The 23,239-nt window shown below is 43.2% G+C and overlaps 2 protein-coding genes across 2 annotated transcripts; both read left to right on the forward strand.

Annotated features, from left to right (window-relative positions):
• Positions 1-4,016: 4,016 nt before the first annotated feature.
• On the forward strand, positions 4,017-5,080 carry LOC116590776 (olfactory receptor 10G2). Its single transcript, XM_032343033.1, has one exon. The coding sequence runs from the start codon at positions 4,017-4,019 to the stop codon at positions 4,971-4,973; it is 957 nt and encodes a 318-aa protein (XP_032198924.1). The 3' UTR covers positions 4,974-5,080.
• A 16,970-nt stretch (positions 5,081-22,050) lies between these two features.
• On the forward strand, positions 22,051-23,007 carry LOC116590080 (olfactory receptor 10G2-like). The gene has a single exon (XM_032341745.1). It carries the CDS (start codon positions 22,051-22,053, stop codon positions 23,005-23,007), a length of 957 nt encoding a protein of 318 aa, XP_032197636.1.
• Positions 23,008-23,239: the final 232 nt, after the last annotated feature.

A 23,239-nucleotide genomic window follows, 5' to 3' on the forward strand; every position in this document is an offset into this window, starting at 1 on the left:
TTATGATCTCTGTCTGTCAAATAAATAAATAAAATCTTTTTTAAAAATAAAATAAAAAATAAAAATAAAAGCATTTACTGAGAACTTACAACGTACCAGGCACTGTGCTAGTGTTGAGGATTGCACAGTGAGCAAAACTCTCTTTTGTCATGGAGCCTATATTCTAGTGAATGAAGACAAATGGTAAACAAGTAAGCAAAAATACAACAGGAACAGGGTGAGAGGGTCAAGAGAGACTTCACTGATTAGATGATATCTGGACAGAAACCAAAAGAGGATAACATGAGTTCCCTGATGAATATTTGGGAATATTTGGGAAAGAGGTGATCAACTGAGACTTCATAACACCACTAAGAAATTGGAGGTCATCCAAAACTATACTGACAAGGTTACTCCCCACAGCTCCCTTTCTAGAGATCTATTAGAAACATTTCCTGCTCTCTCTCAAAATAACATAATGAGGATTTAGGGAGAAAGATGTCAATAGGGAAAATACCTTAGAGCAGGAATTCCCCAGAGGTTAGAATGTTTCTTTGTATCTCTTAACAGCATGGGTTGTTTTGTTTTGTTTTGTTTTGTTTTGTTTTGTTTTTAAAGATTTTATTTATTTATTTGACAGAGAGAGATCACAAGTAGGCAGAGAGGCAGGCAGAGAGAGAGAGGAGGAAGCAGGCTCCCTGCTGAGCAGAGAGCCTGATGCGGGACTCGATCCCAGGACCCTGAGATCATGACCTGAGCCGAAGGCAGCGGCTTAACCCACTGAGCCACCCAGGCGCCCTGTTTTGTTTTGTTTTGTTTTGTTTTTCCTTTTAATCAAAACTCCAGAGGCGACAGCTAATGAAAACCAATGTAAAAGATGGCTCAAGAGATACAGAATTCACACTCATCAAAGAGCCCTGAAAGGCAGATGCTCTCAGATTCTGAATACTTCCTTGATGGGCGAAACTCCTGGAAGAATTCTAAAGCCTTTCCAGAACAGATGAGGATCCCTTTATCATAAGCTAGACTGACTCTCTGAAGGACATCTGTCTGTCTGCTGGAGTATTCCAGAAGCTCAAGGACAGCAGCCATCTTCCTCCACGACTTTGCAGCTCTGCCCATGTGAGTCCAGGCAGATGGGAAAACAGTCCAAAAACTAGCTCCAATCAAAATAAGGCCAACAACTAACTTTTTTTTTTAAGATTTTATTTATTTATTTGACAGAGAGAAATCACAAGTAGATGGAGAGGCAGGCAGAGAGAGAGGAAGGGAAGCAGGTTCCCTGCTGAGCAGAGAGCCCGATGCGGGACTCGATCTTTGGGGAGAAAAGAACTTTGGCAGAACAAGAATCTGTGTACTCCTGTGAGAGTAGATAAGACCACCCAGACTCTCTGCATTTCCCCTACTCTGCTCGAGCTCTCCCAGAACGTCTAACTGTGAATGAATATAAAGGAAGAAATATCTTCTTTCCAGAAACAGATTTGGGTTGGGTCTTGTCCCAAGGGTAAAGAGAGGTTCTTTGATCCTAACGGCTGATGATCCTAATACATCACTACTTTAGTACTGTCTAATTACTCTATGTGAATGGGGGAGGCACAGAAGGAAAGGGAAGGAGAGAATCTCAAACAGACTCCCCACTGAGTGTACAGTCCAAAACAGGGCTCAATCTCAGGACCCTGAGGTCATGACTTGAGCTAAAATCAAGAGTCAGACCCTTGGGGAGCCTGGGTGGCTCAGTGGGTTAAAGCCTCTGCCTTTTGCTCCAGTCATGATCCCAGGGTCCTGGGATTGAGCCCTGTTGGGCTCTCTGCTCAGCAGGGAGCCTGCTTCCCCTGCCCCCACGCTCTGCCTGCCTCTCTGCCTACTTGTGATCTCTGTCAAATAAATAAATAAAATCTTAAAAAAAAAAAAAAAAGAGTCAGAACATTAACGGCTTAACTGAGCCACCCAGGCACCCCTGAATATAAATTACTTTAAAAAATAACTGAGGGATGCCTGGATAGTTAAGTCGGTTAAGCCTTTGTCTTCAGCTGTTCATGATCCTAGGGTCTGGATCGAGTCCTGCGTGGGGCTCCCTGCTCAGTGGGGAGTCTGCTTCTCCCTCTGCCTGCTGCTTCCCCTGCTTATGCTCTCTCTCTCTCTCTGATGGATAAATAAAATCTTTAAAAAAAATAAAAAATAAAAAAAGTAAGACTGATGAATCACAGACCTCTACCCCTAAAGTAAATAATACATTATATGTTAATAATAGATAAATAAATAAATAAAAATTTAAAATAAAAATTAAAAATAACAGATAAAAATCTCTTGGGGCGCCAGGGTGGCTCAGAGGCTTTAACCTCTGCTTTCAGCTCGGGTCATGATCCCAGGGTCCTGGGATCAAGCCCCGCATCAGGCTCTCTGCTCAGTGGGGAGCCTGCTTCCTCCTCTCTCTTTGCCGGCCTCTCTGCCTACTCTATCTCTATCAAATAAATAAAATCTTTAATTTAAAAAAATCTCTCAGGAAAATTTTCTGATGGAGGTTAAAGTGTTAAACCTATTAATATTTACATATCATTTATAATTAATCTGTTACTATTTTAATTACTTTCTGAAAATAGTCACTTAAATTACAAAGATACTATGGTTAAATGGCAGATGACTCCATCTCAAACCTGAGTGTGGGGAGAAAAATATCAAATACTCTATTCAACAAATACATGTTATCCCTCTATCTTTTCATCTGGACAAGAAACTTCAAATTCTCTCAAGGTGTTTAGAGTTACTAAATGGTCAACTGCTAGATAGAGAGAGATAAATATATAGATAGATATCAAGTCCTGAATTAATCAATGCCATTAAAAATAAACAATAAAAGTTACTCTATACTCTCATACCAAAAAATCCAATCCCAAACCAATAGACCACATAAATCAACCAAAAAAACCTGAATAATATCCTGGAGCAATAAAAAACATGAGTGGCCCTCCAAGTTTGTTATAATAAAGCTCAACCCATACTGCACGAGAATGAGATGGTTGTTTGCCAGTCAGGAGGGCCCAAGGGTCAAACAAGATGAAGCCGCAGCGAAAGAAACAGTGTCCGGTCAGTGGGTTTTGGCAACAGCCATTCTATTGGCCATTCAGAAAATAATGACCACATTTGCTGTGTTAAATGGGAGGACTGATGGGGGAGACAAATAAGAAATTAGACAATAGTAATGGAATGTGACACGTGCTCTGAAAAGTGTCAGCATGGTCTTCAGGAATCAGGAAAGTCTTCTTGAAAAAGAGGAACTCCAAACTCAGTCCTGAAGGGAAAGTGCACATTACCCAGGTGAAGTGAGCAGAGAAGGTGTTGTGCACGCCTAGGCTCAAGCTGGAGTAGGCCACTGTAAGAGCCCTGAGGAGTCCCGTGAACTGAACACTAAGAAGGAACTGAAAGGGGATTGACAGAGTGACAAATAAGGCCATATAATGAATATTTTTACATGCTGTGGTAAGGAGATGGGACCTTAGCTGAGACATTGCAATGTTGGTAAGTGGAGGGAAAAGTCAATGTGGTAGTTGTGGGGTATGGATTCCATACTGTTCTTCCTCGACCTTGGCCCCCTTTAGTGAACTCCTTTTTTGGTTGGAATTATTGGTTCTTCTCTACTATCCATGTGTACCCTTGTGCCTTGATCTGCCAAATTCTGCTTCTTGGTATCTCCTAATAGATAAGAGTTTCCATCCATCTAGGAAAATAATCAGCCTCTAGACAGTTCCTCTTACCAAGTAAACCAAGATAGTTTTTAACAACACTGCCTGTTCTTAAAAAAAAAAAAAAAAAAAAAAAGAAATTTTAAAAAATTAAGTTGTGACAGTATTCTGTTTATCTCATCACTGTTTATCTCAACAGTATTTCTGAGAAACAGTATTCTGTTTATCTCATCACTGTTTATCTCAACAGTATTCTGTTATCACATCACCATCAGACAAAAGCATTCTCTTGCCTCTTCCTTGTGTGTATTACCCTTGTCTGACTTCACCATTCATCTTAGCAGACTACAGAAAGACATGGGAGAGACCAAAAATACATCCCTGGACACAGTGGTGACAGACTTCATTCTCCTGGGCTTACCTCATCCCCCGAGTCTGAGGACCCTCCTCTTTCTGGTCTTCTTCATCATTTACGTCCTGACTCAGCTGGGGAACCTGCTCATTCTGCTCACCGTGTGGGCTGACCCAAAGCTCCATGCTCGTCCCATGTACATTCTTCTAGCCGTGCTCTCATTCCTGGACATGTGGCTCTCCTCAGTCATCGTCCCTCGGCTAATATTGGATTTTACTCCCACCAGCAAGGCAATCCCCTTTGGGGGCTGTGTGGCTCAACTGTATTTCTTTCACTTCCTGGGCAGCACCCAATGCTTCCTCTACACCTTGATGGCCTACGATAGGTACCTGGCAATATGCCAGCCCCTGCGCTACCCTGTGCTCATGAATGGGAGGTTATGCACCATCCTCGTGGCTGGAGCTTGGGTGGCTGGCTCCATCCATGGGTCTATCCAGGCCACGTTGACCTTCCGCCTGCCCTACTGTGGGCCCAACCAGGTGGATTACTTTATCTGTGACATCCCTGCAATATTGAGACTGGCCTGTGCTGACACAACCATCAATGAGCTCGTGACCTTTGTGGACATTGGAGTGGTGGCAGCCAGTTGCTTCATGTTAATTCTTCTCTCCTATGCCAACATAGTCCACGCCATCCTGAAGATTCGCACTGCCGATGGGCGGCGCCGAGCCTTCTCCACCTGTGGCTCCCACCTAACCGTGGTCACTGTCTACTATGTGCCCTGTATCTTCATCTATCTCAGGGCTGGCTCCAAGAGTCCCCTGGATGGAGCAGTGGCCGTGTTTTACACTGTTGTCACTCCGTTGCTGAACCCCCTCATCTATACCCTGAGGAACCAGGAAGTGAAGTCTGCTCTGAAGAGAATAACAGCAGGTCAAGGGGTCACCAGTGAAAATAAGTAACTACAGGCTCAGGGACTAGCTGCTTCATGGTTTCTAACATACGTCTCATTTTTAAGTACTCTACAACATGGGGCTTGAACTCACACGTGAACTCACAGAGATCAAGAGTCACAAGCTCCAGTGACAGAGCCTGCCAGGTGCCCCTCATATTATTTGTTTAGAAATAAATGTATAGGGGGCGCCTGGGTGGCTCAGTGGGTTAAGCCGCTGCCTTCGGCTCAGGTCATGATCTCGGGGTCCTGGGATCGAGTCCCGCATCGGGCTCTCTGCTCAGCAGGGAGCCTGCTTCCTCCTCTCTCTCTCTCTGCCTGCTTCTCTGCCTACTTGTGATCTCTCTGTCAAATAAATAAATAAAATCTTTAAAAAAAAAAAAAAGAAAGAAAGAAATGTATAGGATGTCTGGCTGGCTCAGTCAGTTAAGTATCTGCCTTAGTCTCAGGTCAAGATCCCAGGGTCCTGGGATGGAACCCAAGACCGTATAGGTTCCCTGCTCAGTGGAACCTGCTTCTCCCTCTCCCGCAGCCCCTGCCCCTCCCCTGCTCATTCTCTCTCTCTCAAATAAATAAATCTTTGGGGAAAAAAAAAAGAGGGGGCACCTGGGTGGCTCAGTGGGTTAAAACCTCTGCCTTCGACTCAGGTCATGATCTCAGGGTCCTGGGATCGAGCCCCGCATCGGGCTCTCTGCTCAGCCGGGAGCCTGCTTCCCCCTCTCTCTCTGCCTGACTCTCTGCCTACTTGTGATCTCACTCTCTCTCTGTCAAATAAATAAATAAAATATTTTTTAAAAAAAGAAAGAAAGAAACGAGTGTATAAAATGTTAGGGTCCGTGATCAAAGGAACGAGACTGATGCAAAGCGAAAGTCAAGCAAAGCTTTATTTTGCACCAAGCATCAGAAACCAAACCGACCGGCAGGGGCCTTCTCTTACTAAGAGGTGACAACGGCGACCCCGACAAGGCCACTGCCAACAAGGCGGGACAAGGCCACTCGCCCACAAGGCCACTTGCGGTGGTGCCCGGCTCCGCGCAGCAAGGCTGCTCGCAGCGGCACTGCTCCTGAAGACTATTACTCCGACTACCCCAACGGCTATCCCAACGGCTACTATAACTCCTCCTACTACTCCCCCTTCCCAAGACTCACAGACTAACCTTTATAGAGGTGGTTGAGCCCGGCCCACACACAGGTGGACAATGAGATTTCAACACACCACAGTAAATATATACGCACCCCACTGATTGGATGTCTCTAACTGGCCTGGCCTGCCCCTATATCTGGGGTTTGCAAGTATATTCCTCTGGCTAACCAGGCTCTCATACATGCCCTCACATTCCCCCCTTTTCCTTGGAAATTAGTCAAATCCTTGACTTTTTAGCCATTTCTATGTTCTCCTGTTGTAAGGGGTTATATTGAGCATGTAAGACTAACATTTTTATCGCTCTAATTTTCTTTGGTACAAATGATATTAAGGCGTTTATAATACAGGGGCCAAAAAGTAGCAGCAGTGCACAGTCAGCTGTGAGTTCGCCATTCAACACTTTGTATAACCTTTTCCATTTTTCCTAATTCCGTTCATCTAATTTCCCACCTATACTTTACATAAACAGGTAACAATAGGAGCAACAATAAACTCACAGTTTTTTTTAGTCTTAGCTTTAGTCCACAGTCAGCACGGTCCGTCAGCTTCATCTTCCATCTCTGGGGGACGTCCTTGTCCTAGGTTCATTTGACATGACCCACATGAATCTAGGCCCTAATGCCTTCTACTTTTACTGCCGTGGGGTGGTCAGGATAACAGTAAATGGTCCCTTCAGCGAGGCTCCAAGTTTCCCATTTGTTAGTGATGTATCCAAACAAAGTCCCAGGGTTGGTAAGGATGTGGTTCCACCTCCGTCTTTGTCCCAGTGTGGGCAGTCCAGATTCCTGCGTGGGCTTTTTTTTAAAGACAGACTGTAATGCCTGCAGTGACTGGAGTACAGACTGATCAGTCATTTCTGCTAGGGCAACCTCTTATAGCCGAGGACAGAGTGGGGGGGTGTCTCCCAAACATTATTTCAAACGGGGTCACTTTGTTTAAATCGTGCCCTGAGAAGGGTGAAAGGAAGCAGATCCACCCATCCACCGCCAGTCTCCAGAATTAACTTTGTCAAGGTCTCCTTAAGAGTCCGGTTCACTCTCTCTACTTGCCCGGAACTCTGGGGCCGGTAGGCACAATGTAATTTCCAATTAGTGCCCACAGACTTGGCCAATGCCTGTGAGACTGAACTCACAAATGCAGGGCCATTGTCTGACCCGATCGCGAGAGGCAGTCCAAACCTAGGAATTATTTCTTCTAGTAGCTTTTTGGCTACCACTCCTGCCGTCTCATGTTTGGCAGAAAAAGCCTCTACCCAGCCTGGAAAGGTATCTACACAAACTAACATATAGCTGTGCCCATATTTTCTGGGTTTCATTTCTGTAAAATCTATTTCCCAATAAATTCCTGGTTCCTTACCTTTTTCTCTTTTCCCGCTTCCCATTTTAGCTCTTCCCACATTAACTGCCTGGCATTGAGCACATCTATTAACTACATCCTGAACCATACGCCCTCATTTAGAAACCTGGAACTGCTTGCCTATAAGCTCCTTGAGTTTGCGTGTCCCCAAATGAGTACCTTGATGTATCTGGTCTACTAACTTTTTACCTAGTCTTCAAGGAAGAAATTATTTTTCCTGCTTTAGTCTTAGCCCAGTCACCTTCATAGTCCAATTTAACCCATTTCTTTAAATATTTTAAATCTCCTTCTGAATAGTTTGGTTTTTCTGGTAAGGCTGGAGCCAGGAGTGTAACTAGTTCTTGCACTGTTTCTCGGGCTGCTTGCTCTGTGGCTTGATCTGATAATTGGTTTCCTTTTGAAATCAGATCAGTCCCCTTTTGGTGTCCTGGGAAATGCATAATGGCCACTTTTTTTGGGTCCCAAATAGCCCGGAGGAGAGCCAATATTTCTTCTCTGTTTTTAATTCCTTTTCCTTCTGCTATTAATAGGCCTCTTTCTTTATAAATAACCCCATGTATATGGAGAGTAGCAAAGACATAACTGCTGTCCGTATAGATGTTGGCAGTTTTACCTTTGGCCATCTGCAGTGCCTTAGTGAGTGCAATCAGTTCCGCTTTTTGTGCTGAAGTTCCATGTGGCAGAGCTGCTGTCCAGAGTTCCTGCTCAGGAGAAACCACCGCAGCCCCACATACCTCTTTCCATTATCATGTAGCTACTCCCATCTGTGAACAGAGTCATCTCGGCATCCAAGAGTGGAATGTCTCTGAGATCTGGCCTTATTCCTGCGACTTGGGTTAAGACCTCCCCACAGTCATGTGGGTGGTCAGCCAGCTCCTCTGGCAGCAGTGTGGCTGGATTTAGCACCACTGGGGGCTGGAAGATCACTCTTGGTTCATTGAGGAGGAGATCCTGATACCCCGTCACTTGGGCGTTCGTCATCCATCGGTCTGGTGGAGTCTGGAGAAGGCCTTCGATAGCGTGTGTGGTGGTTATGATGAGATTTTGACCTAAAGTCAATTTACCTGCATCCTTGACCAGGAGGGCCGTGGCAGCAATTATGCGCAGGCAGGGAGGAATCCAGCTGCTACTGGATCTAGTTTCTTGCTAAGATAGGCTACTGGCCTTTACCAAGGCCCCAGAATCTGAGTTAAAACACCTTTGGCCACCCCTGCTTTTTCATCCACATCCACATCCAGGATGTTGCCAAGCCCTTGGCAACATCCTAGAAGATGGGCTTGGCAACATCCTGGATGGCCAGTGCTGGGGCACTCAGTAAGGCTGTGTGTAATTCCCAAAATGCTCCTTCTGCCTCAGCTGTCCACTCATCTGTCCAAGCTGTCCATCATAGAGAGCCCTCCTTTTGCCAGTTCGTAGAGAGGTTGGCCAATCTCCGCAAACTGTGGTATCCACAGCCTACAGTAGCCCACCATCCCAAGAAACTTTCTCACTTGTCAGGACGTGGTGGGGCGGGGGTATCTGGAGATCACCTGTTTCCTGGACTCAGACAGTGAATGCACTCCCTCATGGAGATCAAAGCCTAGAGAAGTGGCGTGGTTCTGACAGAGCTGTGCTTTCTTCACTGACACCCGATACCCTTTTTCCTGCAGGGTCTGTAAGAGAGCTCCCATCCCCCGCAAACATGACTCATAGTCCTCAGCGGCTACTAGCAAGTCATCAACATACTGTAACCTCCTGAGTTGGAGGTTGTGTACTCACACAAATCCTTGTGTAGGGCCTCGTCAAAAATGGTGGGTGAATTCTTGAATCCTTGGGGAAGTCTTGTCCAGGTGAGCTGGCCTTGGAACCCTTCCTGTGGGTCGGACCACTCAAAAGCAAAAAGGGGCTGAGATTCCCTTGCTAAAGATATGCAGAAAAATGCATCCTTGAGATCTAAGACGGTATACACAGTTCTTTTGGGGCCCAGGAGGGAGAGTAGGATATAGAGGTTAGGCACCGTCAGGTGGATATCTTCAGTTTATTAACTTCCTGCAAGTCCTGAACAGGTTGGTACTCCCCAGTCTCGGCCTTTTTGATGGGCAGCAAAGGTGTGTTCCATCGAGATTTGCAAGGAACTAGGATCCCATCTCCTTGGAGGTGGTTAATGTGTTTTCTGATCCCTTCCTTTGTTTCCTGGGGAAGGGGGTACTACCAAATGTGAACAGCTGTAGCCATCTCCTTTAATTGTACCACCTCTGGAGGTTGTTCCCTGGCCAAGCCAGGGGGCTTCCCTTCTGCCAGTCCTGGGGAAATTCGTCCTGTAGGATTTGGAGAAGGCTCCCCCCATTTGTCTCCTCTGGTTTCGAGACTGGCTCATAAGGGAGGTATTCATCTACTGCTGCCATAAGCACTTGTACAGTGGCTCAAGGTTACAGTCATGTCTCCTTCTGAGAACTAAATGTCAGCTCTTAACTTGTAGAGGAGATCTCTTCCCATCAAGTTATATGGGGCATTAGGGAGGACCAAAAATCGATGTTTAACTACTCCCAAGGCCAAATTTAAAGTCCTTTCTGTTGTCCATTTATGTCTCTCTGTGCCATTTGCTCCTTGTACCCAGAATTCCTCTCCAGATAGTTTTCCCATAGGTTTAAGTAATGATGAAAATTGGGCTCCCGTGTCCACCAAAAAATCAACTGATTTCCCCTCCTCTTCAAATTTTACCCAAGGTTCGGGGAGGGGCTCCGAACCATGGTCCCTTCAGTCGCTGGTGGTGAGCATTGCTGTCTTCCTTTTAGGGCACTCCCTGGCCCAATGTCCTTTTTCCTTACAGTAAGTGCACTGATCTGAATCTAAGTCTTCCTGCCTGCCTTCTCTGTGCTTAGGCTTTTCCTTCCATTTATTATCCCCTACCTATCTCCTCCCCACATCATGCAATGCCAAAATCTTAACCAGTTTTTTTGTCTGTTTTTCATCTTCTTGTGCATCCCTGTTGTTAAACACCTTTTCTGCTATTCCCACTAACTCAGTCAGATTCTTCCCTTCAAATCCTTTGATTTTCTGAAGTTTCCTATATCTGGGGCTGACTGACTGGCAAAGCAAGATCGTCTAAATGAGCTATCGTGCAACTTCTCTGAAGTATACCTCAAGTTGTCTAGCTTAAGTAAACAAACATTTAAAGACAATCAAATCTAAAATTTAACATCCATAAAGGTATGTTATTAAAACATAATTTTTCTCTCTAAAATAAACCTCATTTTCAGAGATAGCCAAATCAGGACTAATTTATTTGAAAAACAAGTCCAGTTTTAACAAGCTTGGCCTAATTATTTACATAAGCTCAGCAAGAACAGTGAGGGATCATATAAATCTTTTAGAATCTGCTCTGCTGGAACTTCTCATAAGGAATCTCTAGGTTGAACTTATGATAGCCTCTCCAGGCCAGAAGCCAAGCTACATACTTGCCATCAGACATGCCTGCAATACCTGTCGATTTGGGCAAATTCCTCTTCCTGAGGCCCCCAAAGAATCCTGAGGTTCCTGCACCTGCCAGGAAGTGACATTCTTTACTCACCTGGTGAGGCTGCTGGGAACTCTGTAAGCAAGGTATCAGGCCCACAGTTCCAAAGGGCTTTATGGTTCCAGGTTTTATAAAGTCAACCTTAGTTCCTTTAAGCTGTATAGTCATATCTGAGTCATTAGAAATAGTCATTTCTAATATGACATTTCAGTCAAAGCCATGATAAAATAACCAGTGTTTCCAATGGTGTCCTGTTACAAGGAGAACAGATTCTTATTGAACTTATGCAAATGACTGATTGCCATGGAAGAAAGAATACTTGCTGAGACCTTTTGGTTTCAGAGGGTTCAGATAGAAAGAAAGAGTTGAATACCTTGATTTGTTTACAAATGACTACATTTTTATCTCTGTAAATTACAGATAACTTAAGAAAAAGTTTTCCTAGTCTGGAAGAGCAAACATTAAAGAAACATTAATGTTTAAAATAAGACAAAACATCAAAAGTTACAACATTACAATCTTTCAGTTCACCTAGTCCCATGTTAATAATTCTGGTTTATTCCAAATGCAGCTTTTACTTCTGTAAATTCTTACCCATTTCAGCTCCAGTATTTTAATGTATCAAAGACCTGTATTTGTCCTGAAAGTCTCCCATATGAATTTCCTTTGAGACGGAATTTATCTTACAAGAGAATTAAAACAATTACAAATGACAAAAAGTCAGAATAGATATGGTAAAGAGCTGGTGAGATGAGAATTTACAATGGAACTGGCAAGAAAATCAGGTTACTTCTGTGACACATAACATTTCCATAATCACAATATCAAGTGATGATCTATCAACATATTAAAACTTTAGGAAATGCATAGCATTTTCCCAAATGTAACCCAAGGTTTATCATTGGTTTAAATCTTGTCAACAATTGCTAAAACCTTAGAAAGTTTTAAAACACATGCCTAAATATAATTAGGGATGTTAAGCACCTGATAAAACAAAACATAGAAACTGAATTTTCTGGGCAGGCAAAGAGAAAACCATAACAGATCAATTAACTTAAGAAAACTTGGTCCTTTTAAACAGAGAAAATCAGCTTTTCTATACCAGTGTCTTTTTTTTTTTTTTTAAGTATGCAGATAATGAGTTTACTAGGTTTCCCTCCCATCATGAATGATGTCGCAGACAAAAGGAAGTCTTTCTCCCTCTGCCCCTATCCCAGCTCATGTTCTCTGTCTCTCTCCCTGTCTCTCTCTCAAATAAATAAAATCTTTAAAAAAAATAAGAAAAATCTTAAAAATTTTTAAAAAGATGGACAATAACAAGTGTTGTTGAAGATGTGGGGAAATTGGAACCCTCACACATTGTCAGTGGGAATATGAAATGGTGCAGCAGCACTGAGAAGTCTGGCAGTTCCTCCAAATGTTCCACATAGAGCATATGACCCAGGAATTTCACTCCTACATACATTCCAAAAATAAAAAAATAATAAAACCATATGTGCACACAAAAACGTGTACACGATTGGTCACAGCAGCATTATTTAAACTGCCAAATAGTATAAAAACCAAAACATCCAACTGATAAATGGATAAACAAAATATAGTATACCCATAAAAAATGGAATAGCAGTCAGCCACAAAAGGGAAGGAAATTCTTTTTTTTTCTTTTTTTTTAAAGCATGTCTTTTTTTTTTTTTAAGATTTATATTTATTCCACAGAGAGAGAGAGATCACAAGTAGGCAGAGAAGCAGGCAGAGAGAGGAGGAAGCAGGCAGAGAGAGGGGGAAGCAGGCTCCCCGCTGAGCAGAGAGCCAGACACGGGGCTCGATCCCAGGACCCTGAGATCATGACCCGAGCTGAAGGCAGAGGCTTAAACCACTGAGCCACCCAGGCGCCCCAAGGAAGGAAATTCTGATCTGTACTACAACATGGATGAAGTTTGAAAACATTATATTAACTAAAAGAAGCCAGACACAAAAGGTCACATATTACATGATCCATTTATATGAAGTGTTCATAATAGGCAAATCATAGAGACAGAAAGTAGATTATGGTTACCAGAGGTTGGGATGTATTTTTTTTTAATATTTTTTGGACAAGATTTTATTTACTTATTTGACAGAGAAAGAGATCACAAGTAGGCAGAGAGGCAGGCAGAGGGGGACGGTGGGGAAGCAGGCTCCCCGCGAGCAGAGAGCCTCATGGGGGGGCTCGATCCCAGGACCCTGAGACCATGACCTGAGCCAAAGTCAGAGACCTAACCCACTGAGCCACCCAGGGGTCCCTTTTTTAAAGATTTTATTTTTAGGTAATCTCTACACTCAACATGGGGTTCAAATTTACATCCCTGATATCAAGAATGGCATGCTGCACTGAATGAGCCAGCAAGATGCCCCAGGGTGAAATGTGTTTGAATTAACCTCAATAAAGCTATTATTTTGAAATTTTATTTAAATCAATGTTGAGGGGCGCCTTCAGCTCAGGTAATGAGTCAAGCTCTCTGCTCAGCAGGGAACCGGCTTCCCACTCTCTCTCTGCCTGCCTCTCTGCCTACTTGTGATCTCTCTCTCTGTCAAATAAATAAATAAAATCTTTAAAATAAATAAATAGGACGCTTTGGTGGCTTAGTGGCTTAAAGCCACTGCCTTCAGCTTGGGTCATGATCCCAGGGTCCTGGAATTGAGCCCCGCATCGGGCTCTCTGCTCAGCGGGGAGCCTGCTTCCTCCTCTCTCTCTGCCTGCTTCTCTGCCTACTTGTGATCTCTGTCAAATAAATAAATAAAATCTTTTAAAAATTAAAATTAAATAAATAAATAAATAAATAAATGTTCATAGAGAATTTCACTACACTCAAGATCAACGTATTAGGGGGGACAAATAAAGCTATACATTGATCCCTGGCATGAACACAGTTTTGTTTTTGAAATCTCTCTGACTAGGATTTTGAATCTTCACTGCTCATTTTGTCATGCAGATTCAGAATCATCTTCCCTCATGGATGGACTATGGAATCAAGACTTTTGAAGCTACTGCTGAGTCCAAGTTGACTCCAGGCTTTCCTTGATGTCATAAGTACGCATTAAAATTCCTTGTGTGCACTGAATTCAGTCTCTTGAACAACAGCCAACCTTTGTGCAGCAATAGACAGATAGCCGAAGTGTCAGGGCTGCTGCCTCCTCACCTTACTTGACTTCATCTGAACAGCATGTTTGTGCATCTTTCCCATGTCTGGTAAATACTGGTAGAAGAGGGGGAACAAATTGTTAGTGTCAGTGATGAGAAAATTGAAATAAACTTCATACAGCTGGGATAAAGATGAAAATAAACAAGCTGGAAGCAAAAGAAAAAGTTAAAGGCAATTTGTATTTCTTATCAACACTCTGGAAGAATTATTTTCTACTTACTGCATGTGAGTGGAATATAACACCTAGCTAGTAGATATAATACTGTCATCTTATGGCACCATAAAGCAATGATATTTTACTTACATACTTATTCTCACATATACCCCCAAACAGTTAATAGTGTTTTTCCCTACCAAACCCATAGAAATTTAGAATCAAAAGAAAGCTTTATTTTTTTTTAAGATTCATTTATTTATTTCAGAGAGAGAGAGATAAGGCATGAGCAGGGGAGGTGGAGGGGAAGAGGGAGAGGGGAAGCCGACTTCCCGCTCAATGGGAAACCCAATCAATCCCGGGACCCTGAGATCCTGACCTGAACCAAAAGCAAGAGTCAGGGGGTTAACTAACTGAGACACCCAGGCTCCCCTAAAAGAAGGCTTTAAAAGCATCTAATCCTTTTCAATTATCTCCTCTTACAATTGGCATCATGTAAAACTTGGCTAGCAGCAAAATTCCTTATGAGGCTCTGTCCCTCTATTAGAAATTGGGTTTCTTTCCAAACATTGATCAAAATATGATTAACCATTACCAAATAAAGTCATGCTACTGTCCATCTAAATCTCTGTTGAATTGAGTGGTGAGGAGAGGCAGAAGGAGAAGAAAGCAAGAAGAGAAGCATCTTGATTGCAAATACACCCCTGCAATTTGGAGCATCTGTCTTGGTGGCTCCCAATTTGGAGCTTGTATTTGAATCTCTGTGTGTTTTCTCTGCCTACAGATATGCAAATCATCTGTCTCAGGGCCTCACAATGAGACTCAGGCCCTTTTGGCTTGCTGCCTCTACAGGCAAAGAGGTTCCTCCCACCACTACCTCAAGAAGAGTGAACAGCTGCTGAGCACTGAGATCTGAGCATACCTATGGGAGGGGGCTCAAAGAAACAGAGGCAAGAGATAAGAAGGGTTCTGGGCAGAATATCAGTGTAGTCCACCGTGGTCCATCCCTCTTCCAATGGACTCTTTAAACAGATGCCAGAGTGGTCATCATCCTACAATTTCGACTTGACCATGACGTTCTCCTATTTGAAGCCATCAATGGCTTCCCAGCCCCTACAAAGGCAGGCCAGACTATTCCATCATGTAGGATCCCAACCATCTCTCACTTGAACTCTATTTACAGCCTGTGCTGCAGGTGTTCATCACTTTTCTTTCCCCACTCATGCCCGGCTGCTTCTGGTCTCCACCCTTTGCTCAAACTTCTTCCTCGGCTGAAACGTCCCTCTAATGCATATTCCTCTTTCAAGGAGCAGCGTCAAGTGTTACCCGCCCAGTGAAACTCTCCTGGCCCCACTTGAACCATCCAGTAATCTTAAATACAACCTTTTGTGTGGTCTCACATTAACCTACAGTTGATATATCCTTCCCACCATAATATAAACTTCTTGAGGATGTAGTATGCCTAATCAGTTTTTTGCCCCAAATAAATATCTATGTATTTATTGTCACTGATCTTGAAAACCAAGATTTTACGGAAAAGGAAGAGGAGCAGAAATCCTAATGCACCTAATTTAAGAAGTGAAGTTAAGATAATGAATGCTGGGTAATCATTAAGGGATTTTGGCTTGAAAGGAGCTCGTCAGATACATTATACATAATATAAAATTCTATGTTTTATGAGGTAAAGCTGTGTTCTCCCAAAGGAGATACTAGTCATGCCAGAATGGAAAAGGAGAATAAACTTTGGATGAAAGAGATGCAAAGTCCTAACACCACCATCTGGGCTGTACTCAGAATGGGGAGAAAGGAAGTTTCTAGGAACAGTGTGGGACTGAGAGTGGAGACACTTCAAACTCAGTCGTGTTGGACGAGGGTTACACTTACATGCGTTCACCAAAAGAACTGGGGAGCTGTGGCAATGGCAGCCCAGGCTGTGGTGCCCGGCCATAAACTTGAGAGGAGAAAGACTTCTTCTTCTACACCTGCTTGCTAATAGGTGGTGTCCAAGTGGAGGGAACCTCCCCATGACACTGGAGCAGAGATGGCAAAAATCCTTCTCCACCCCAGCAGCACCATGTGGCTAAAGAACACAAGACTTTTTTTTTTTTTTTAAGATTTTATTTACTTATTTGAAAGAGAGAAAGAGCAAGTGAATACAAGCTGGGGAGAGAGGCAGAGGGATAGGGAGAAGTAGACTCCCCACTGATCAGGGAACCCAATGTGGGCTGGATCCCAGGATCCTAACACTTCAAAGAAAAGAATCATAGAAATTAGAGGTCACCCAAACAGATCATGTTGTTCTTCACAGTTCACTTTCTAAATGTAGAAGTGATTCCTGCTTGCTGTCAAAACAAAAAAATAAGGGGCACCTGGGTGGCTCAGTTGTTAAGCATCAGCCTTCGGCTCCAGTCATGATCCCAGGGTCCCTACATCTGGCTCCCTGCTCAGTGGGAAGCCTGCTTCTCCTTCTCCAGCTCCCCCTGCTTGTGTTCCCTCTCTTGCTGTGTCTTTCTCTGTTAAATTAATGAATAAAATCTTTAAAAAAAAAAAAAGGAAGGAAGAAAGGAAATATAACGCCTATCTTTAAAAATAATAATAATGAGGATCTTGGGGACTGTAGTTCTCACAGGGGAAATGACTCAGTGTAGAACTCCCAAGAGGTAAGTAGTTCTCTACAAATCTCTTGATAGTGTTTTTAAAAAAAACTCAATCGAAGAAGATCTAGCTAATTGTGTAACTGATGCAAAATTCAAGGCACTTAAGAAGTCTCAATCTAGAAAGAACCTCCAAGGGCAGAGGATCTCATAGACTATTAGCATAGTCAATGTTTCTTTCCCCCTGGAAGATTTTAATTCCATTCCAAAGCAGAGACCTGGTTACCTATAACCACAAGCCCGGGGGATGCTCTGAAGAACACCTTCCTCATGTGCTCCGACATCGCGCCTGAGAAAAGCCAGCTTCTCCACCATTTGGCTGCTGTGTTCACGTGAGTCCAGCAAGGGAAGCAGTCCTAATAGGAGTCAATTCACAATAGGAGCAAAGACCAAATTTCCACAAATTAAAAGTTTCAGTAACTTTGTCAAAAACTGTATGTAGTCTGTCTTTCCCCTCCTTCTTCCTTATTCACAAAGTTAATGTATTTAGCATATGAATTTTGAATTAAATCAGACTTTCTCCAGATTTGGGAACTTTCTTCTCTGAATTGAGAAAAAGAGTTTTAAACATTTATCTTGTCTTTTTGTTTTGTATTTTGAGGGAGATAATAAGGCAATATAAATACTAGGTTCCTGAGTGGCTCAAGTCCTTAAGCATCTGCCTTCAGCTCAGGTCATGACCCCAGGGTCCTGGGATCAAGCCCTGAATCCTGCTCCCTGCTCAGCGGGAAGCCTGCTTCTCCCTCTCCCACTCCCCTGCTTGTGTTCCCTCTCTCACTGTGTCTCTCTCTGTCAAATAAATAAGAAAAATGTTTTTAAAAATACTATATAAATGCTGTAACAAGTTCAGTGTTAACTGAGCCAACATAGGAACAGGGGGTTTTAACCTTTCTTTTCCCAGTGGTAAGAGGAGTCAATTTACTTCAAGGCTGGAAGGCCTTCCGTTTCGGACCTTTTCTTTTCCTTTCTCTTCCTTTCTTTTCTTTTCTTTTTAAGATTTATTTATTTATTCTACAGAAAGAGCATGTGGGGGAGGAGGAAGGGGCAGAGGAAGAGAGAAAATCCTGAAGCAGACTTCCAGCTTAGCAGGAAGCCCAACCCAGGTCTCCATCCCAGGACCCTGGGAATGTGACCTGAGCAGAAATCAAGAGTTGATGATCAACTGACTGAGCCACCTGGGTGCCCACATTTCATACCTTTTCTTAAACAAGCTTTTTTTTTTCCCCCCCTCATTTATAGTACATGGACACTGATGGGATAATTAGAATAAAATATGGGTTCTGTCTCCTCACTGCACACAAACTCTGTTCATTCTCCATGCTCTGTCTCTGCCCGGGCTGCCTCATGGTCTGAGTCTGGTCCTAAAGGCAAACAAGGGTGAACAACTCAATGCTGGGTCATTCCTCTGCCTCAGCGTTAGTGATGCACATCTGTTCGACATGGAGAAGCCCTCAAACTCTAAGTTGCCCTATACAAAACCCCAGTTCAGTGTAGACATACCAGAGAGAGGCCAAACCTCTGGAATAATCTTTTTTTTTTTTTTTTTTTACAAGTAAAAGAGGCACTGCCTGCAAAGTGCTTAAAGTAAGTTTGCTTCCTAGTGGAGGGGAGCCCAGCAACCTATGACTTCTATCTGACCCTGTAAAGAGGATCTCACCCTCCCTGACTTTGCTATCTTCATGCCACCCTCTTCCATCCCTAGAAATCTCTCCCTTGAATTTCCAGGCCAAAGCCCCTGTACCTAATATTTGCTATTTTAAATATTGATTATATCAGTGATATCACTAGCTTATTTTAATTTTATATTTTTGATATTAAATTACAACTGTTGCCCCAAGAGACTCCTATATAAGATGGTCATAACTGCTTTGTTCACTGGGCCAAATGACTGGAAATGCCCCAAATTTGCATCCCTGGGAGAATAAGAAAATAAATTGTGCTGCACTGATGGAATAGAATAGTATAGAGTAATGAAAGTGATTTCTTCAATGTGGGTAAATCATGTTGATGGGGAAAAAAGGCATAGGAAAAAAGTATGATTCCATTTATATAAAGATTAGAAATACATTATTTAATGATGCATAAACAAGCAAATGAAAAACACAAAATTCAGAAGGGTTGTCAGCTGGTACATATGGAAATGCTCAAAGATTAAACTGTTTATGTATTGTATACATTTTGGTGTATATAAAATATTTCATTAAAAATAGCTATCTAGGGGCATCTGGGTGGCTCAGTGGGTTAAAGCCTCTGCCTTCGGCTCAGGTCATGGTCCCAGGGTCCTGGGATCCCAGGCTCTCTGCTCAGCAGGGAGTCTGCTTCCTCCTCTCTCTGCCTGCCTCTCTGCCTACTTCTGATCCCTGTCTGTCAAATAAATAAATAAAATCTTTTTTTTTTTTTAAATAGCTACCTTGCTCTGTCCACTGAATAGGCCTAAATGCATTAACCAATCCAGCACTCTGGTCTCCAAATGCTATTTCTTATTGAAAAGAATAAGTACTCTTTGGGAAAAGGGCTGATTTCAGGTATAGAACAAGGGAATACACAAGACAAACTTGAAAATCTTGTCTTAGACTACAAGGAAGATGCTAGGATTACCAGGGTTGTGTCTAAAGAACTCAGAAGTCAATATGAACAGGTTCCCATTGACAAAGATGGGAAAGTTTGAGCACCCATAGGGATAAAAAAATGCAATAAATTGAAAATTTTTTAAAAATTGCAACTATCTTATAAGGTGGCTTTAACCATACCAAATACTATTTAAAACAAGAAATTTTGGAAACCATATCAAGTTAGCCACCATGTGGATACTTCAAATGGTCTTTTATTTTTACTTCATTTTTTTATGAGCACTGAATGTTATATGAAACTAAGGAATTGTTGAACACTACATCAAAAGCTAATGGTGGGGCACCTTGGTGGCTCAGTCATTAAGGGTCTGCCTTCCGTTCAGGTCATGATCTCAGGGTCCTGGGATCAAGCCCAGGGTCCTGGGATCAAGCCCTGCATCAGGCTCCCCGCTCAGCAGGAAGCCTGCTTCTCCTTCTCCCACTCCCCCTGCTTGTGTTCCTCCTCGTGCTATGTCTCTCTGTCAAATAAATAAATAAAATCTTTTTTTTTAATCTTATTTGTTGGAGGTCAAATAAGGTCTTCAAATAATAACACACTAAAAGTCAAATCCTACAATAATCAACTATAATCCAAGCCACCAGAACCAATAAACTAGTTAAGTCAATCAATAAAGTTAAATAACATTCTAGAGCAAAAGGAAAACATGGATGACGACTTTGACTTTATTTACATTGGGGACAGACTCACATTGCTGAAGTATGTGGCCAATCCCTCATCCTACAGTCTTGACTGTGTGACTTAAAGCACAAGAGATGTTATCACACAGGGAAATGGGATGCAGGACAAAGCAGAGTTGGCAAAGGCTATTCAGTCAGCCAATCAGCCAACAAATATTTATTAATTATATATTTTTAAAAGATTTTATTGATTTATTTGACAGAGACACAGTGAGAGAGGGAACACAAGCAGGGAGGGTGGGAAAGGGAGAAGCAGGCTTTCCACCGAGCAGGGAGCCTGATGAGGACTCAATTTCAAGACCTTGGAACCATGACCTGAGCCGAAGGCAGACGCTTAACAACTGAGCCACCCAGGCGCCCCTATTAATTATCTCACTGTTACCAAACACTGTGGCAAGTACTGCAGATACAGTAAAAGAACAGAACATATTTGGTCTTTGCCCTGAAAGAGCTCATAATCTAGGAAAAGAAACCAGTGAGCATTTAGGCAAATAGTTCTCATCATACTGCACTGCAATCACCATTTATAATATAAACTCTGATCTCCCAGAAGATTGTCTTCTAAGGGAGAAAAATTCTTCCCAAAGGAGATGACAGCCGATTGCATTCTGAGCAGTGAGACCATGTTAAGATGAATCAGTATTTTCCAGGAGGAGTGGGTCCAGTAGGTCCTTGGTTTTCCAAGGGAATTAAAGGAAGGATGATAGAAATATGTAAGGGCCAGGGGCTCCTGGGTGGTTCGGTCAGTAAAGCATCCATCTGATTTCAGCTCAGGTCATGATTTCAGGATTGTGGGATCGAACCCCACGTCAGGCTCAGCTTTCAGCCTGGAATCTACTTAAGATTCTCACCTTCCCTCCTCCCTCTCTCTCTCTTAAATAAATCTTTACAAAAAATATGTGAGGACGGACCTCAAAGGTACTTGTAGATCATGGCAGGAGATATTTTGAGGAGAAGTCAGAGACCAAGAATAGGGATAGTAATTATGGAGTAATTGTTCTGCTCTGCTCCATGACACCAGAATCCACTTCTCTATGGTACAGACCCATCATATGCACTAACATTATTATTCAGACACAACCTTATGCCTTGGCCTTCCAATACTTGTAATAGTGTCTCCCATTGAAGGATAATTTCAAGGGGTACCATGGTGGTTCAGTTGGTTAAGTGTCTCACTCTTGATTTCAGCTTAGGTAATGATCCCATGGTCATAGATGGAGACCCTTGTCAGGCTCCGTGCTCAGCTGGGAGTCAGCTTGAGATTCTCTCTCTTCTCCTTCTCCTTCTGTCTCTTCCCCTAGCTCATTCTCTCTCTCTCTCTCATTCTCTCATAAACAAATAAATCTTTTTTTAAAAGAAAAAAAAGAAGAAGGAGGAGCATTTCAGGACACCTAGAGACTAACTAGCCTCTGAGGGCTTGTCTTGCAGAGCAAACACAGACGACTGATGGCAAATGCTTTCCACTTTAAAATATAGAAGCTCTTGGGGCGCCTGGATGGCTCAGTCAGTTAAGTGTCTGCCTTTGGCTCAGGTCACGATCTCAGAGTCCTGGAATGAAGCCCTGCATCTGCCTCCCTGCTCAACAGGGAGCTTGCTTTTCCCTTGCCTGCTTGTGCTCTCCCTCTCTCTCTCAAATAATTAAAATCTTTCAAAAAATTTAAAAAAATTAAAATTAAATAGAGAAGTTCTCTGTTCTCTGTTTCCCTCTTAGAGAGAAGCATTCTGTCACTACCTCTTAATGTGTATTACCCTTGCCTGACTTCACCATTCATCTTAGGAGACTACAGAAAGACATGGGAGAGACCAAAAATACATCCCTGGGCACAGTGGTGACAGACTTCATTCTCCTGGGCTTACCTCATCCCCCGAGTCTGAGGACCCTCCTCTTCCTGGTCTTCTTCAACATTTACATCCTGACTCAGCTGGGGAACCTGCTCATTCTGCTCACCGTGTGGGCTGACCCAAAGCTCCATGCTCGTCCCATGTACATTCTTCTAGCCGTGCTCTCATTCCTGGACATGTGGCTCTCCTCAGTCATCGTCCCTCGAGTTTTTCTAAACTTTACTCCCACCAGCAAGGCAATCCCCTTTGGGGGCTGTGTGGCTCAACTGTATTTCTTTCACTTCCTGGGCAGCACCCAATGCTTCCTCTACACCTTGATGGCCTACGATAGGTACCTGGCAATATGCCAGCCCCTGCGCTACCCTGTGCTCATGAATGGGAGGTTATGCACCATCCTCGTGGCTGGAGCTTGGGTGGCTGGCTCCATCCATGGGTCTATCCAGGCCACGTTGACCTTCCGCCTGCCCTACTGTGGGCCCAACCAGGTGGATTATTTTTTCTGTGACATCCCTGCGGTTTTGAGACTGGCCTGTGCTGACACAACCATCAATGAGCTCGTGACCTTTGTGGACATTGGAGTGGTGGCAGCCAGTTGCTTCATGTTAATTCTTCTCTCCTATGCCAACATAGTCCACGCCATCCTGAAGATTCGCACTGCCGATGGGCGGCGCCGAGCCTTCTCCACCTGTGGCTCCCACCTAACCGTGGTCACTGTCTACTATGTGCCCTGTATCTTCATCTACCTTAGGCCAGGCTCCAAGAGTCCCCTGGATGGAGCAGTGGCCGTGTTTTACACTGTTGTCACTCCGTTTCTGAACCCCCTCATCTATACCCTGAGGAACCAGGAAGTGAAGTCTGCTCTGAAGAGAATAACAGCAGGTCGAGGGGCCACCAGTGAAAATAAGTAACTACAGGCTCAGGGACTATCTGCTTCGCGATTGCTACCACACCTTTCAGCTACTGCTGTGTGTGACAAATGTTCCAAAATAGATACTGGCTTAAGCTGGACTGAATGTAATTCTAGGAAGAAGCTTCCAGTGCTATATTTAACCTCAATAACTTGGCCAGAACTGTTTTTTACTTTTTTGACCCACCTCTCAGGAGAAAGCACATTCTACACAAACAATGAATATGAGGAAT

The sequence above is a fragment of the Mustela erminea genome, chromosome 5 (genome assembly GCF_009829155.1).
Source record: "Mustela erminea isolate mMusErm1 chromosome 5, mMusErm1.Pri, whole genome shotgun sequence".
In the NCBI taxonomy this organism is placed as follows: Eukaryota; Metazoa; Chordata; class Mammalia; order Carnivora; family Mustelidae; genus Mustela; species Mustela erminea.